The sequence below is a fragment of the Carassius gibelio genome, chromosome B13 (genome assembly GCF_023724105.1).
Source record: "Carassius gibelio isolate Cgi1373 ecotype wild population from Czech Republic chromosome B13, carGib1.2-hapl.c, whole genome shotgun sequence".
Lineage (NCBI taxonomy): Eukaryota > Metazoa > Chordata > Actinopteri > Cypriniformes > Cyprinidae > Carassius > Carassius gibelio.
In genome coordinates this window covers 11,550,294-11,569,618 of record NC_068408.1, presented here as the reverse complement: position 1 = coordinate 11,569,618, position 19,325 = coordinate 11,550,294, and the positions used below count along the sequence as shown (strand labels likewise).

General features: G+C 36.2%; 2 protein-coding genes and 1 pseudogene across 2 annotated transcripts in view; 2 read left to right on the top strand and 1 right to left on the bottom strand.

Moving 5' to 3' along the window:
* tmem72 (transmembrane protein 72) overlaps positions 1-2,941 on the bottom strand; it is a 76,003-nt gene extending 73,062 nt beyond the window's left edge. Inside the window, exon 1 of the mRNA XM_052573091.1 lies at positions 2,835-2,941. Coding sequence (XP_052429051.1) covers position 2,835 — 1 coding nt within the window. The 5' untranslated portion in view covers positions 2,836-2,941. The remainder of the gene's footprint in view (positions 1-2,834) is intronic.
* LOC127970497 (stromal cell-derived factor 1) overlaps positions 1-19,325 on the top strand; it is a 100,176-nt gene that overhangs the window by 34,466 nt on the left and 46,385 nt on the right. The window lies entirely within an intron of this gene.
* LOC127970492 (DNA excision repair protein ERCC-6-like) lies at positions 3,696-18,915 on the top strand (annotated as a pseudogene).

The window sequence follows — 19,325 nt, the reverse complement described above, 5'->3', positions numbered from 1 at the left end:
TTTGTGAATTTTAAATGAAAGATCAAAAGGATAAACAATGACGATCTATTTTCACAATCCCCTTTGCTCATATTCACCAAGGGTGCCAATAATTGTGGAGGGGCACTGTTTGTTCATTCATTTATTAATGGGCACAGCATAAAATGTGACAGCATAGTACAAAATGAAGTACTAATTGTACAAGCTGCACTGCACTCTGAACTACCAGCATCAGCGTGTTTCTGAGGACTTTCCTTCAGCATTTACTGATACAACCGTAGGTGGTTGCCCAATACATTGGCTACCACCTTAAAGGATTCAATAAACCGCTCAGATCAGCAGGCAAGTCAGATCAGGGAAAAATCCCCAAAGTATGGAGCCAGTTTTCATTCCTCTTAACAGGTCAGCCTTTGATTCCAATCAACATTAATAAGAGCATACCGCTGTGTGAGGTAATTCATTTGTGGCTCCATAGTTTATTTGAGTAAGCTTTCTCCACCTACGCTGTAGGCTCTCCCCCGTAGCAACATGTACAGACTTGTGCTGGAGCAATTCAAACTTCAATTTCTATTTCCCTCCTCCGTGCTTTCCCCTATTTCATGCATTGTATGCTGAGTAAATATTTGAATTGCCTATCCACCTTCAAAAGAATCCACAGAGAGGCAGAAAGACGTAAAGCAGAGATTAAGTGATTTTGTCATACTTACACATTTGTTCATAATGGCAGGAGAATTACAGTGGTGTTTGTAGATCCTGAGCTATAAACATTTTCAGTGAATTTCTGTAAACACTGTTCATAGAATAATAAGGATGCGAAATGTCAAGTCATACAACATGTTTGCTATACTTCTCATCTTCACACAATAGTTTGATGTGCAGAACAGACTGAAATTTAAATTGTTATTCCAATATGTCCAATTTAGTCTGATTCACTAAATCAATTAAAGTAGTTCATTGCAAAAGCAGTCTGCCAAGGCTGCATCCAAAACTGGAAACCTCCATATATATGTATAGTAGATGTCAACAAAGTAATTGCCAACTTTCCAGTGAGATTTGAAAGTGTGTTTCTAATGAACACTTTACTATTTAAGAATATCAAGCGACACATCTGACTTTGAAAGGACACATGACAATGACATCATGAGAAATGTTGTACTTCTTGATTGCATTCATATTACACATTCATATAGAACATACTTCTGATGGCCATGAGAAAAAAGAAAGTATGCAATTTCAGACGCAGCCTATGACTTCAACTCACTAATACAATGATCACAGTGATACCTCTGTTAACAGCTCACCAAAAGTTTGATTAAGAGTGAACAAGTTTTTTAGTAAATAATATTTACTTTGCTGCAACAAAACTGTTTAGAGCACCAGCAACAATATAAACATGTTGCTTAAAATCTCTTTGTTATTTAGCATTAGCATTAACTCTCTACGGATGTGCAATAAAAGTTCTTTTGTTTCTGCTCATGTTTTTGCTCAGTGGGCCTACGTGACATTTATAAAGTCCATTCACAACGTACAAACAAAAAAAAATCTGCTATAATGTGCTGTGTATATTTTAACAATTTCAGTGTTTGGTTAAGATGCCTCTGCATGTGTGAATGGCTGAGTGAAACGTGGTTAAGATTTTAATTAAATCATCTGTTTATTTTGAGATGCAGTGTAAATAAATGCATTTTGTTCATAGACCATCAGCTTTGCATTAGTTTCTGTTACATAGTATAGAAAACTAGGCCAAAAAATAATCAGACAAATCATGCCATTAGGAATGAATTCTGTAAAGTATACAGAGCTGATGTAGCGGTGTATGTTTTTAAGTTAAGAACTTGCTGAAAAAGAAAAGGGTTCATTTGAGGTTTACACAACGCACTCACCCTCCAATCTATCAATAATCATCTGAAGCTTCACCAAGAAGTAACAGAATCCCTCATATAGCACAAAGATCTAACTTCAGGGGTCAGAAACTACAAAGAAAACTGGAAAAAAATGACATTTTAATTTATAGCATCATCAGAAGCATGGACTTTAAAAGCAAGCTAACCCAAGATTCACACACACTCAAACACTCAGGGTGATCCCACTGAAACCTTCCAGGTGCTGCACTATACATAATATTTTATAATATGAATAAAAGCAGTTGGTGCAATTAATCACTGAAGCCTGGACTTGTTTCTTACACAAGTCAGAAAGGAATGTATTGTATCCTATTCAGTTCATTCTGAATAAAGATAACTAAGCACAGTCCAATTTAGTCAAATGAACCACTTACATTTGAAATCTAAAATATTATTTATCAGATAGCACAAACAGAAGAATACAGTTTGAATCACATCACAAACCCGATGAGCTTTTTAAGTAAGACACACTTCTAAAAAAATAATACAATTATTAAATTTAGACAAATGATTAACCTATATTAATAAGGCAAGAGAGAAAGGAATTCAATTTCACGATAAAACATTTAGGCAAAGAAGATTAATCAAACACTGGATATGTCAGTTAATACCTCAGTAATCCCAGGTTGACGAAATGCCATAAATATAATATGATTTCCTTTAGACCTTTGGAAGGAAACATACAAAAGTGGGAAAACCTGCCATATGGAAGAAAACCTCTGGCAGCAAACTCAAGGACCAAGAACAATTGAATTTGGCTGGCATGATATCATCAGGAAAATAAGTAATAAAGTATCAAAGTTGTGGACACCAAGCACAGGATATTATGGACTGGTTGTTTTCCTGATCGCTTGCTTTGATTTGTCACAAACAGTGTCATTCATTCTATAATAGGGCCATTGAGATAAGAGATAAAACAGGATTGGAAAATGCATTAGAAAACTATTATACTTGCAGGTTTTATTGGATGCGTCACACGTCCATGTTTTCCCCTTAGTCTTTAAACATGACAGCGCATTGCAGATGTCTCATGCGGCCTTTGCAGCTCTAGAAGTTCGGAGGCAGCAAGAGAAGTTTGGGAGTTGATAATATTAAGCAGTTCGCTTCCGCCATCTACAGTTCATTCACCAACATTACACCCATGCTAAAACAAACGCAAGCAAGCAAGTGAATCAACACTGATCAAGAGAGAAATATATAGCCTTTGATTGTTATAATAAAATATACATTTATGAAGAGGGTTGTCATGTATTCATGGAAGTGATTTTAAAAATTCTGATCTCAAGAGGGCGTTGTATGATCTTGTAAATTGTCCATTAAGGGGCAAGAGATATGTAATGTTTTCTAAACATATAAAAAGGACAATAAACTAATAATTATGGTTGTTAAATATTAAATAAAATTATTTCGAATTCAAAAATATGTAAATAATGTACAATTCATGATAACACAATACAATTTAAATGTTTGCGTGTGCTTCGTGAACAGTGTTTTCAGATCTGTTTATTATTACATTATTATATATATATATATATATATATATATATATATATATATATATATATATATATATATATATATATATATATATATATATATATATATATATATATATATATATATATATATTATGTATGTATGTATGTATGTATACAGATGATTTAACCCTGGTGGCCTTTTTTCTATTATCATTACTAATGTCTACACAACATATATTTATTATAAAAAATAAATTAATACATTCACTGTCTTTTCACTGTGCGTCCGCTACTGACTTTTATTTTGACATGTTTCCTCAGCCGGTGACATTTACAGGGTGCCTTAAACGTTCTCCCTTCACAGTTATTAATTATGCATTTATTCCTGTTTTTATACAGTCTATGATTAATTCAAATGTTAGATAGTAGTACACAGCAAACCTAAAATGAGATCTTAATGGAGTTCACGTTAAACGAATAAATCATTTAAAAGAGTCGGGTCGTTGTGAAGGTTTGTTGTTTATTGTTGTGCTTTTTAAAAGTTAAGTTGAAGGCTACCAACAATAATAATATGCTAGCATTTAGCACACAAACCTATACTATTAGATAAATCACCCTTTAAATAATTTTTAACTTAAAATGAAATATCAATATACTGTAACCACATTTGAATTCAAATTAATCGGTGTATCGCGTTGTTATTGTGTATTAGTAGCTGTTGTAGTGTTCTGTTATTGTGTATGTCTTTTGTTATGGTCGTTGACTGTGTAATTGTACAAGACATATGTTTTCACCTCTTTAAAGATATATTTATGACAGAAAAATACTCCTTAAAACGTAAGTTTCTTAATGTAAGCTATATTATTCAACGGTTTCTCTGTTTGTGTAAATGTAAAATGTGTTTAACGTTACTTTGATGTCTAAGTAATCAAACATATCCAAAGTTTACAGTCTTAAACGACCCTTGTTCACAGTTATTTGGCAATGCCAGTAGAAGGTTACAAGGACCAGGCCCTGGCTCCCCTGTCCAGCCCCGTCAGCGCTCTTACTTCTGGAGTCCAAGAAGACAGTGGCCTTTCCATCCCAGGAAGCAGTTAGCAAGAGCCAGTGGCTACATGTCCAGAGAAAGTAGAATTCTGTACAGAATCCTAGAAAATCCCAGGCCCTTCTCCAGATCAACTGTAAGGCTATCCATTCAGTGGATCGAAACTCTCAGGCTGCTGAGCTGCAGGGATTGGGAGTGGATGTGTAAGACAAGGATGTTCTCGAGCAAAGTGTGTTGCAGCAGGTGGACAGGGCCAGTCAGGAGGCAAACCAGGGAGCAGCCAAAGCCGAGCCAGAAGAGTCTGTACTGGATGACGTCAGGTGTATTAATGCTTGCTTTATTGATCTTGAAACAGTGTGTGTTATGTATGTAAGTTTCAGTGCTGAAATTTAAGCTAAATATAATTTTGTTGGTTTGTAATGCATTTCAGGTCATGTAAACCTGCTTTGAAACACATCAACTAAATTGTAGATCAGTTAGACCCTCATGCTTGCTATAGCAAAGACATCAGTAGGAAAATTGAGTCTGTCAAACGACAAAAAGCAAACACGGTAAGCATGAACTGGACTATTTATTTATTTATCTATTTAGCTTGGTTTAGCCTGTACCGCTATATGTATTTTATGTTGTTGGAAATCTATCAGATAAAATGAAAAGGCTTAATTAATATTATTATTTTAAATTGATATTTTATATTAAATATATTTTCCCTTTAGTTTCCTAATTAGATAAGAACTTATAATATTTCAGTGTGTTGGTTTTTGAAAATCCTTACTATACAATACTTAAGAAGCCTGTTGTGTTTTACAGGACAAGCAGTTAAAAAATATCAGAGCCAAGCAGAAGAGATTGACGGAGAGAATATCCAGAAGCTTGAGGCAGAATTATTGATTGATGATGACGAAGGTAAGTTTGAAGCACAGTTTCTTTCAGAAGCTTTAGGTGCATTATTACCCTTAACATTTAAATGCAAGAGAAGAAAGAGCCTCGAAAGGTTATGCTCAGCGAGAACTCCGGATTCAACAAGTACCTTGCTGACAAAGCCATGTTAGCAGATAGCAGGAAGAGACCCATCTTAAAGAAGAAGATCACTAAGAAGAACTCGGGACAGAACAGAGGTGGCAAAGATCAAAAGAACAGATCGCTCTCCAGCAAAGATTAGAAGCTCCACAAGCGAATGCATAAGCTCCAGAGGACCGCCCTGAAGTCTCACCCCAAAGCCAGGCCCAATGTGGAGAAGGAGCTGCCCAGAGCCAGGAGAAGGAAAGGTGATGGGGAGCAGATGTCCGACAGTGAGGGTTCAGAGTATGTCCTGAGCGATGAGCTGATGGATCTGGGTGGATGTAGATAAAGAATACCAACTTAAAGAGTTGAAGAATACAAGAAGAACCAGGCCAAAACCAGGAAGCCCAAAAAGGAGGACAAGAGTAACATCCCTAGCAGCTCAAAGGCTGAAGACTCTCAGAAAGGAGGAAAGTCAAGAAATGTAAAGATGATGGATATATTGAGTATTACAGGCAAAGGATTAGGTACATTTAGTCTTAGAGTCCATCATTTCATAAACGGTCCCAATCATTACAGTCAAAGACCATTCATATGTTTAGTTATTTTGCATAGCATGTATGCTAGAACAGATAACCTAATCCACTGATGAGATTGGCAGCTGTTCCTTGACTAAGCAAATTCTATGCCTATTCATATTTTCTCATTATGGTATGCATGTATTTATTCCAGTGTTAACGTGCAAATAGACGGAAGCAAACCTAACAAGATTTATGCATTCATATTTATAGTGAACAAATTGAGTTGGCATACGCTCTCTCTCCATATTTCTCCGCTCTGGTTGGTTTAAATGTGAATGCGGCCACTCATTTCTGTTATGGTGGAGCGCAATGCCGAATGGTGGAATAAAGGGGGGAAACGTAATTAACTGAACCAATGCTTAGTCTTGACTTAATTACAATTGCAGTCTCGGAAGCCCCAGATAAAGGGAACAGTTTCATTGCAGAGTGACAGGACCAACCCCAAATGAAGATGGATTTTTTTCCCCTAAACTCCTCTCTGTGTACCTTTCTTGGGGAGCTCAAACTCCTAATTGTCTGTATCAATCTTAATTTGCCTTTCTGACGACACTGCCACTAACTGCTGTAGCTTTCCCTGAAGCCAGAAGTGGGTCAATTAAATCTGGCCTGCTGGAATGAGGGGCAGAGGAAGGGAAAGGTCTCTCGCTCTCTCTCTCTTCGGTTTCTGTCTGTAGTTCTTTGGCTAGGAAATTAAAAACCGAGGCCAGGGTCTTTTGGTACCTTGCAAACTTTCCCATAAGAGGCATCTTTAACAGAGTCAGGTTTTAAATGTCAGCAGTAGACTTGTTTTAGTTTAAGATTGTTAATCAAATACGTTATGTGAAGTCTTCAGTATGGGAAATGTCTGTGGGGTCTGTCGTTCAACGTGACACTGCGTCCACACCAGCCGGCGGTCCGTTTCTATTTTAGTCATGCAACACAGCTGCTTGAGTCACTTTGCTACTGAACTGTAGCCTTGTGCTTTAGTGGTCGACCAATATGAATTTTTTTGATCTGATATCATGGAGAGCAGGGTGGTTGTTGGCCAATATAAAGCAGATAAATATGATATTGTATTTCACATTTAATATAAAGACAGTTAATAGCACAGTCTGCAGTGAAATTTATATTTCACATGATATGTACTAAATTATGAACTAAAAAAACTAAAATAAAAAGATATATATACTTTTGATAGCAGTTTCTTGATTCTGTAATCCTAATTTGTTTCACAAATAAAGAAATAGTTAAAACATGACTTAAAAAGGAAGTACACCCTGTAATCTGTTAAGTCTGTGTGCACTGGGAACACTCATTTTACACACAGTACACAGTGAATGTGACATAGTGGCAAACAGGATGTAGCTGAGTTTAGTTTGATATCAACTTGTAAAAAATCAGCGAAAAAAAAAAGAAGTGGGATAATTGAAAAAGGCCAAATATTGGCAAGGCTGATATATATTGGTCAACAGCTACTCATGCTTAATGCTGATTGGTCAGTATGGTTGAATGGTCAGTGATGATGTTCAGCATCAAAGGGCTTCAAGCTGATGCCAGTAATGATTCTGTTGTGGTTTTGTCTTCCTGCAGGAAGTAGAAAAGGCAAAGACTTCGGGAAAAAGAGGCGAAGAGAGAAGCAGGTGACGAAGAGTCCGAAGTGACGCAGAATTTGATAAAGGATTTAAAATGCCTTGTTTTCTCTGGAAAAAACTCATCAGGTATGTGTCACACAAGTCACACATACTCTCATAATGAAAGAAAATAATCAATAAATCTTGTTTTCTTACACATGCGCATACAATGTGAAACATTAACTGTGTACAGAAATGTTACGAGTCCCGAAAGCTGAGCTGTAAATGAGGGGGAGGGGTGAAGTGCTTTAGATTTAGAAAGAAGGACTCGGCTGTTGTGTTCTTGTTGTGTTTTACAGCACTTCTATTGGGCAACACTTATGGCCCATTAATCCAGAATCAATAGTGATAATGGCCCTATGATTAATTCATCAGCCACTGTGTTTGTGTTTGTTCTGGGGCTGCATTTTGTGCGACAAAACGTTTGCTTTTGTTGTCCAGGTATCAGCAGACAGGCTACAGCAAGCTGGAAACACGTGTCTCCAATTACAGGCAAGGGACTCCACATGGTCATATGTTTTTAGTTTGTTTATCTACTGTATTCATGAAAAAAAAAGAGTAAAAAAAAACAAACAAACAAAAAACCTTTTTGTATATATCTACAGTATATCTACTTATCTGTATATAATGTATGTATATATATTTTTTTACATTTTAAACTTTATCTCTAAATTTTTATTTCATATCATAACATCAAAAAAAGGTGGAAATGGGCTTCCATAAAAATTGGTCCTACTATCTTTCCTCATTTTGTCTTTTCTTTGAGTCTTGTCCTTTCCAAAACCTGATCATCATCATCATCAGCCACCCAGTCACACATGCACACATACATGTGTGCAAACACTCATAAACACTAACACACATAAACACAGACGTCAGCCATCTCCCCCACCCCTCCCAGACTCAGAGTCTCAATTGCGATGAATATTTCAGCAGCTGGATTGCTGGTGGAGAGAGGTTTGGCGTGAATTATTAAAGACGTTTCAATTATGATATTCCTCTAATTCTCTTAGTGGCGACATCAAAGGAGAAACAAGGACGTGACATGAAAAAGAGACTGTTCGTTGGGCAAGGAGGGTGGAAAATTAAACATGAAACATGTTATTAAACATGTTTAAAGTAATCCCTTTTTACTTTTTTTTTTTTTTTGCTTTTCTTGCCATACACACTCGGGATGGAGGCCCTCCTGGATGGTCAATAAGCTGTCTGGCGTCGCCCATCCACAAATTGATTGTTTGCAAACTCAATTATGGCTCGCTATCAATGGCTTTCACAATCCGGAATATCATATCAAGCTGTAATGCTCCCAAAGCCATTTAGTGCATTTTGTCAGTTCATCTCTTTTAGTGAACACTCACATAGAGAGGAAGAGCAGAACTGTGTAGTTTAGCAGAACTGTAGCGTATGCTCATGGGGTTCATCACTTTTAAGTTAATGTGAGTAATTGCAAGTAAAACATTTGTAGGTGGATTTCATCAAAAAGGAGTATGGATAAAAAGCCAGTAATGAAAATTTGCCCCATTGTAATAAAGATGACACCACTGAAAATACAATTAACTTCCTGTTCAGTGAGTGAGACGGTGATTCAGTAACAAGTCTGATGGATTCAGTTGAGTGAAAGATTGAGCTACACTGTTTTTTGATACACTAAAACAAACTGAACAATTTCTGAACAGCAACTTCTTAACATTATTTTGCAATACACTGCCTTTTTTGTAGCAACACATTCATTCCAGACTGCAAACTGACATTCACAACATAGCTTATATGTATATTTATATACTTACATACATATATATATACACATACACACACACACACACACACACACACACAAACACACACATTTAATATGTGTGTTTTATTCCTGCATTCTAATATGCTACTTTAGTGCTGAATAAACATATTCTTATTATTAAAAATAATAAAAACTACAACGTTTGTGTGGAAACTTATTTATTTTTGTTTGATTGAAGGAAAAAAACAGCAATTATTTGAATTAAGAAATCTTTTGTGACATTATACTGTAAATGTCTTTACTGTCACTTTTGATAAATTTACTGTATCTTTGCTTAATAATGAGTGAATGAATTATACTGTTGAAAAGTTCTAGTCAGTAAGACTTTTTAAAAATAAATGTATACTTAATCTATTTTTAAAAAGTCATACTGATCCAAACTTTTCAACCGTATCTATCATTCATTCATTTGCTTCGCCGATGAAAAAAGCGATGTGGGAATGATAATTATCTGAAAGCTTTTGTTACCCCATATGAAAACGAGATGACGGGTCGCATGTTAAAAAAAACAAGTACGTACTGAAACTAGTAATCCAACTCTCAAAGTTTGTCCAATGTTGTAACCACATTCTCCTCTCATGGAGGTATGCTGGATTGGGACCCACGGTCATTGTATGTCCAGCTATAGTCATGCATCAGTGGGTAAAGGAGGTCCACACTTGGTGGCCTCCAGTCCGTGTTGCTGTCCTCCACGACACGGGCTCCTTTACCAGCAAAAATATAATTCACACTCTGCTGGAGCTGAGAACATTCATTCTTTAAACTTCCATAATGTAAACTGCTTTGTTCCGTCCTGTATGTAATCTCAACACCCAAACTTTTCCATCCAAAGAAGCAACATGACAACAAGATTAAGATGAACTGTGTCGCTTCGGCCTGTAACGTTTATGCCAGCGTGAGATTTTCCTCTTGTCAGCAGATATTCTAGTGTGTGCAGTCGAATTGGCTCCAAGGAAATGTTAAATTAATTAAAGCTAAGGTAGCAGGAGCTGCTGTTGGGCGGCTGAGAAGTGTTTACTGTGACTGGTCTTCACTGCCCCCTCCCCATCCTGCCTGACACAGTGATTAATGGGGGTTGTTGTCTGGCAGTCCGTGCTTTGCCCTCTAGGTGGAGAGTTGGTCTCAAGAGCTTGTTGGAGAGAGACAGAGGAACGTTTATGCAGCGTTGGCACCTAATGATACTGCCGCAACGCTAACACTAACACTCCTGTAGAGCATATGTACCTGATTAATTGGCTACAAAGTAAAAAAAAAAAAGTGTGTGGGGGGAGTGGGTGGTTCTGGGAACAGAGCTTAGTCGCTTTGCACTTCTATAATTGGAACACACTTGAGACCGTTCATGTGAGACATCAAAGCAGACATATATAGACTAGTTCTGATGAAGACGCTATCACCAGGGGCCTGATACCAGCAACCTATCGCAATTTCCTCTATTTAATTAACAGCCAAAAAACACATTGTTGTGCTAGTGAGTGTACTTTCTGTTTATTCCTCATTTTCAGGAAAAGCTTATCCCAGAAATAGAGGCCAGTCATGGCATTCTCATCACTCCCAACTCATATCTTCACATTATGCAAGATTACATCCGGAAGTACGACTGGCATTATGTCATCCTGGATGAGGGCCACAAAATTCCAGGGTTACCATGGCATGCAAGCAGGTGACCATTGCTTTCTTTATAAGAAATTTTTCCTTTATTTTAAAATCAAGCAGTCAATTAAAGTCTCACAGGTCTTGAAAAGAACACAAGACCTTAACAAAAAAGAAGACCTTAAAAGAAATGATCTTCATTCCAGCTCCAGTGTTATTGATTGCTATATTTAAAAAAAAAATCAATTGGAAATTTCGCAACACTTTGATTTGGTATTGAATGAACTGAAGCTAATGAAGCTTAGACCAAATTCATCATAAAAGGGGCTTTATTGTCAACTAGTATTTAACTGCTTGCACAGGTATGGTCTAACTATTTTGATTACTTGATCAACTTATAATCGGATTGTCACTGATTTTTGTATTTATTTAATTTTTTTTCATTTCCGGACACCCCACCATTTTATGCTCTCTGGATCACCCATGCAGAACAACCTCAAAGAGCTGGGGTCGCTTTTTGACTTTTTGTTTCCAGGGAAGCTGGGAACAGTTCTCCATACCCATTACCATGGGAGGATACGCTAATGTGTCTACATTGCAGGTGAACCACTCATTACCCAGAGCTTACTGATCAATGCAGTTCAAATTCTCTTATTATTTATCTATAAACCTATAATTTACACCAAATATAATAGCATAATGAACGCAGGACACATTGTATATTACACAGAGATAGAAGTGCCTGTATTAATTCAAAGGCATATAAAAACCTTCTAACAGTACAGTGAAGGCTGTATGGTGAATGGAATCTAGATGTGCCATTATTAGGAAGCCTTTTTAATAGCACACTTACTTTATGGATTTCATTTCCGAACTGCTTTAAAAGGCTATTGATGTTTCCTCTGCCAATAATAAAAACCTTTACTAATTATTAATGTTATTAAATGGTTGTAGATAGCTAACCCCTGACTCATGGCACTCTCGTCTGTACAGTCCTGCTGACCAGCCTCAGACATACATAAATTTTGTTTTTAGTGGATATTCATTTTAGAAATGAGAGAAGATTTTACAATCGTGCAATTAGAATTTACACTTTATGCATTATGTATTTCTTTGCACCAAAATATATACATGAAAAATGAACTAACATCCATTTGTGTATTTGTGAAATATTCGGCGTCTAATTTAAAAAAACTGGGTTTCAGAATTTAAATATGAAGATTAAAAACCTTTTTTGATTTTAAGATTTTTTTTATAATGAAGATTTACCTTTTGGAATTATTCAAGCAGCTTTTAATAACTTTATAAACAGATGAACTATATGTAATGTTTGTACTTAAAAAATGAAAATGAAATTGTGGAGTGAAAGTTTTTTTTTTTTTTTTTGTAAAAAAAAAAAAAAAAAGATTTATGCCTTACAAGTCTAGATGGAAGAAAGATATGAAACACTTTTGCAGCCAGCTTCTTTACTGAAGCATATGTTTTATCACTACTTATTCACACATCTCTCTCTCTCTGTCTCTCTCTCTCTCTCTCTGTGTATCTCTCTCTCTCTTTTGTCCTCTTAAATGGGCCCTAATCCAGGCTTGCTGTATGCCCTGCAGTGTTGTGGTTCAACTGTAGGCTTTCTTTTGATCTGAAAACCCCTTTAAATTACAGCTAAATGGCATTTGGCCTAACCCTGGATCAGGAGAACATTATTGATAAAAGAGTGCAGCCCCCCTTGGAGTCCAGCAGCACTCTTATGAATATTTAATGTGTCAATCTGCTGATAGAAGGAGAGAAAGAGAACAAGCGGCTGTTGACATGCCTCAGGACACACAAATTTGTTTGCCTTTCATAAAGTGGTTTGAAGTGGATGCTTGTTAATTAGCCAAAAATATAAATAGATTTTAGTTGCTGTGTTTGCTTGCAAAACGTTAAAACAAATATGCTGCTGTTTAAAAGTTTGGGGTCTATAAAAAATTTTGTCTTGAAAGAATGATCTCCACCAACGATGCATTATTTGATAAATACAGTAAAAAAAAAAGAAAAAAAAAGAATACATTATACATATAATACATATATATATATATATATATATATATATATATATATATATATATATATATATATATATACACACATATATTTAAATATTTATATTTAAAAATGTAATTTATTCATGTGATGGCAAAGCTGAATATCCAGCAGCCATTACTGCAGTCTTCAGTGTTACATGATCCTTCAGAAATAATTCTAATTTTCTGATTTGCTGCTCAAGAAAAATTTATTTTTATTTTCAATGATGAAAACCCTTTAAGCGAAAACTGAGGATTATTTGATTAATAAAGTTTAAAATCAGCATTTATTTGAAAATAGAAGCATTATTAACATTATAAACATGATCTTTATTGTCACGAGCCATTTTAGACTTTAAGTCTTTGTACTCTCAAGTTTGTTGGGGCAATATTGTCATTGATTTGTTGTTAATGTATTTATTTTTTCATTTTTATTCCTAAAGTCCAGACAGCTTATGAAAGTACTTTCTGAGAAGAATGAAGGCTAATGTGAAAGCAATCTTTTTTTACCTGACAAAAATGAACAGGTGTCCATACAGTACATATAACAGAGAAATCTATACTCCACTGTTTGTCTGTGTATCTTGCATTTCAGACACAGTTTGGCCAGTCTGTTTTAAAAATAAATAAATAAAAACTAGTTCTAAATGAAGCAAGAGCATCAAGCTTTGTCACCAAGCAATTCTAGAAGATCAGAAAGATGCAAACATTGAAACTTCCTACTGTTGTTTTAACTGTTGAATTATAAAATATATGTTGCTTTTCATCCAATCATGAACAGTTAAAGTCTGAACAGGTCCTGTTCTGCAGATTGATGGAAGATCAGCGGCAGGTTTACCAGAATTTTCTGGACTCCAAAGAGGTTCATCAGACTCTGATTGGAGACATGCAGGTAATAGATCTATGTGTAAAACACCAATGTGTAAAGAGCTTCTGGAATTTGCGTAGTATAATGTTTGAACACCTCAACTGTAGCAGTGGGATTTAAACATCAAAATCGAATTTAAATCTCAAAATCAAGTTAAGCATAAAAAAAATAAAAAAAAGATTTAAGAATTTTTTTGTCTGGTAAAATTCACAAGATTAAAAAAAAGTACGGCTGACTGTATAGCTACTCACTTTACTAACTTTTCATGCATTTGTTATGCTGATTATGTCAATGTGTAATGAAAAAAACTATTAAGTTAGAAAACTGTAAAATTTTACTTTGAACTTTATATTCATAATATGTGTACAGATAAATTTTCTTTACTGATAATGACTTTGTCACAAACATGCAGAATCTGTTTGTAATTGTTGTGAAAGCCTTATACAGCTGTGAAGATGCTTGTTGCATATAAAAACCGTCCCTGTGATCTATTGATTCTCTTTGTGTGTGAACTGTCACAGCAAGGAGATGCTCCTTTATACAAACTATTCATCACAATGCTCCAAATGTGTTTTGTGGAGGCAAAAGCTGTGGGTTGCAGAGCAGTTTACAAACCCCTCTTATGTGGTCACAAACTCCATTAAGCCACATATATAATGCAAAGACTTCTGCATTTACATCAAGGAAGAGACTTTACTGCTCTGGTCAATTACCTTCATTAAATTAACCAGGTTTATTAATATTAAGATTTGTGTTTCCTATTTCTTACAAGGAAAGAGAATTGTTTTTCTCCCTCCATTAAATGTATTAACATATCCATCCGGTGTATTAATCTCAATTCCTCACCCTGTGGTTCTAGGTTTTCTCAGGCCTCATGGGTCTGAGAAAGATCTGCAACCACCCGGATCTGTTCACAGGCAGCCCGTGGTTGCTCTGAGGCATCCCTGACTATCAGCTGACCGAGGAAGAGCACTTTGGTTACTGGAAATGCTCTGGGAAGATGATTGTGGTGGAGTCACTGCTGCGCCTGTGGTTCAGACAGGGACACAGAGTTTTGCTTTTCACCAAGTACAGGCAGGTTACTAAAGAGTGCAAAAAAAAAAAAAAAAAATAGCAGGACCACAATGATATGTTTGACATGGTTGATTTTAGCCAAATCCATCCCAATAGATCCATCAGCCCTTTGCTGAAGTAAAGATGTGCAAATAAACCAACAGTATTGATGGATAAGCTGCACTCTCACTATCTCCAGCAGCACCACTAAAGGACCAATAAAGTTATTATGTCATTTTGCCCTCTAATAGAATTCATTAGGAGATCTTATTGCATTGTAGGGTGTCTGTCAGGACCCAGCTGTCTTTGTTCAATAGAAATGAGATTTGGCTTCAGAGAGAACCTAAAACCCACACAGTTGGTACTTCTGTACATGTAATATTAATCTCACTTAATCCTATTAGCACTAATCCTGTTCTCAATGCTCTGTCTGAAACCATTTCTCCCACACACACAGATGCTGGAGATCTTGGAGCTGTTCGTGAGGGAGAATGGCTTCTCGTATCCCAAAATGGATGGCACTACTACCATTGCGTCCAGGCAGCCTCTGATCACTCAGTACAACCAGGTGAACATGATCACCGTGCCTGTTTTACGCTCTCTGTGATGGTTAAAGAGCTTTTAAACCAACCTTTTTTTATGTGTGTGTGTCTTTCCAGAACAAAGACATCTTCATCTTCCTCCTGACAACAAGGGTTGGAGGTTTGGGAGTCCAGCTGACTGGAGCCAATAGGGTTATAATCTATGACCCAGACTGGAACCCCAGCACGGACACTCAGGTCCGCCAAAGCAGTATCTGGCATCCAGAATGCATGTTCTTGCTGTATATCTAATGTAAACAATTCCGGCTTGAAGTATGCAGCGTTGATCTTTATTGATGTGAACTATTGACCTCTTCCCGTAGGCTCGTGAGCGTGCCTGGAGGGTTGGGCAGAAGCAGCAGGTGATGGTTTATATGCTGCTGACAGCTGGAACAATTGAGGAGAAGATTTACCACAGGTTAGTTTCCTAGGATTGGGCACTGAGATGGAGCTTATAATAGTAAGGAGGACTATTATAATCCATAATGTCCTACTTCTGTCTGCAGGAGCTCAATAGACAGTAATTGAAATGCATTATTTTTTTAATTAGATATCAACACGATTTGCTAATTGGTCGCTAAAGGCTGTCATAGACTAGTGGGTTATTTGTAGGGAGGCAATGGGAATTTCGAAAGGACTGTGAAGAGCGGGATTGTTTGCATATTAATTTTGCAATTTCGAGCTAACCTGAGACACTATGCATTTGTTGAGCAGATAAACCATCCAGCAGGGTGAGATTGTGGCATGTCAGTGTTTAGGCTATAAAGAAAATAATTCAGGAAATGTGGAACTAGGGTGTATCATAACGATGATTTAAAAAAAAAAATTACAGTATTAAAGTATAGTATTTCTTGTCTCTTTCCATAGACAAATCTTCTAACTGTTTCTCACCAACCGAGTGCTAAAGGATCCTAAGCAGAGGCGGTTTTTCAAGTCTAATGACATTTATGAACTTTTCACGCTGAGCAATCCTGACAGCTCCCAGGGAACAGAAACCAGTGCAATATTTGCAGGTAATTCATGGATATATTAACAATTTGAATGGATTATCTTTGCAAGAACAGGTCTGTTCATTTGGCTGATGTCACAAAGCGAACATGTGCTGAAATCAAGCAATGTAGATACAATTTAAAAACATTTTATTGGTACACTGTCAGAAAAAAAACTGGGGCAGTACCCTTAAAGAGACCACTTTTTTACCTCAAGTACCCCAAAAAGATGCTTCTTATTATCTTAAAGTAATAATATGAGCCCTTAAGTTACTACATTTAACCATTTTGGGATAAATAACATGCAAAGTTGATATTTGAAAGTCGTTTGACATTTGCCATTTTTTCCCTGAAAGTGTGGATAAATAACTATATTGAATTTTTTTCTCTCTCTCATAGGCACAGGGTCAGATGTGCAGGTTCCAAAAAGACACAAGACCTCCTTGTCTCATTCATCAGCATTTTGCGTTGAAGACCAAGATACCACAACTCTGTCAGAAAACAGAAACTCTACCTCAGTCAACGGTCTGTCAAACAACAATGCCTCTGGGTTACAGAACAATAATCTTGAACCTCATCTCACTGCTGATCGTTTGATAAACAGCACTAGTAAAGATCATTCTCCTGCAAATACCCCTCAAAAGCACAGAGAGAAAAAAAGGTACTGTGAGATGCCAGAAAAGGAGACGTTACCCTTAGACAGACACAAACGTAAGCATAAAAAGCTCAAGGCACTCTGAAGACGACAAGTTTGAGGGCTGTCGCATTTTTCACCTGGTGAAGAAATGGAAGTACAAGAAACAGAAAAATGAGAAGGAGGAGGAGGAAAAAAATTAGAAAAAGTGTGACTATTATGTTCTCTTAAAAAAATCAAGGATACACAGTGTCATGAAGCATGACACTATAATGGAGGCATCGAACCCGGACTATGTGCTTGTAGAAGCTGAAGCCAACAGGGTTCTGAAGGATGCGCTGAGAGTTCTCAAAATTTTTGTTACATTATAAAATTGTATGAATAATATGAGGCTGTTTTAACATCCGTTTTGCTCTTAGGAGAAGGTTTGGGCAGAAGAAAAACTCACTTCTGTCATCTGGGACAACAGCAAAAGCAACAGAGAAATGTGAGGTATGTCAATACAATATCCTGTGAATCCCCAAAAGAATAATAAACGGTTGTTGAGCACTCATGTTATGTTTTTTATATTTTTTTATATATATATATATATATATATATATATATATATATATATATATATATATATATATATAGACTGCAGATGTTATAAAGAAGTCAATTTTAAAGAAGCCAGGATCCTGCTGCTCACTTCAGCAGTGAAGGAGCGCAGGAGGAGAGTGTGGTTCTCTCTCCTCATCCTCTCTCCTTGCTAGAATGAAGGCCAGGAATCACCTCAATCAACTCCAAAGACAAGAGGAAGATGAAGAGAGAGAGTCTACTGCCATTCATGTTACCCCCACAGAACACGATAAGCTTTTGTTTGACCTGAGGAACTTTGTGGCCTTCCAAGCTCAGGTGAATGGCCAGGCAAGCACCGAGGAGATCCTGGAGTACTTCACCCCGAGACTCACGTCCACATAAACACCAGTGTTCAGAGAATTGCTATTTGTGAGTTCCACAGACTTCCTGGACAGCAAAGGATGTGGAAGCTTAAAGCTGACTACAGGTAAAAGAAGCAGCGCATATGAAGAGCTATTAACTGAGAAGCACCAAATGGAATGTATACCTCACATGTGGGAACATTCAATTTACTTGAACACTTGATTCAATGCATCAGTTATTTTAAGTTTACAAAATGTGTAAATGCAATTCATTTCAATAAACTTCCGAAAACTTTCCAGGTTGGTTGCAAAAAGTACAAAAGAATTGTATTGGCCCTATTATTGTAAAACACTCCAATTGTATAAATATATATATATATATATATGATGTCATGCTTTTGTTTGTTTTTGTAAAATTCCTGGATATTACTTGAATTTGGGGATCTCTTGAAAATGTTATTCATGTAATTATTGTTGAGACCAGTACTTTCAGTACTTTTTCTATTCACTCAGTTATTTGTACTCAGTTCTACCAATAATTTGGCAATAATTGAAAATGTACATTTTATATAGGGTTTCTAGCCTATAAATGTGTTTGTTGCCAATTTGTTTACATTACATTTTAGTAAGTGAAGGTGATTTAGAAACTTATAAAATCTATGTTATTTAATGTCTTGAGAGTATATACCTCTGCCTTCCTCTTAATGTTTTTTTCAGTAAGAACAAATGAGATTTAATGCAATTGCAATGTGTGAAGCCAGGGATGGTGTTGAGGGAATACTGTACACATTTAAAAAAAAAAAAAATTTGATTCATTAAAAGTTACCCAATAAAGATCACCCTCTACATCAACTCCTTAGTATACTTTATTAATATGATCTAGGAAATGTAATGCATCACAAGATGATGAGCCGAAAGATACACCACCTCATTATTGGATCTCATTTTGAAAAGAACTATGATTTTCTGTTGTTGCACATTAATCACAATGCCATGGCCTCTCAGGGACAGGCTTTTATTCCTTGTAAGTTAATGTGTCAGAAATTAGCTTTCGTCGTATATTGTTTGTCAATGAGAGTTAGCACACGAGAAATTAAAATTATTATATATTTTATTTTTTATTTTTTCAAAAAATACTTCTGCTAGTGTGAAACATTTTTTTAATTAGTGTTCTTCAAACTAAAGAGAATAAATCTTTAAAGGAACTAACTGCGAAATGCTTTTTGAAAT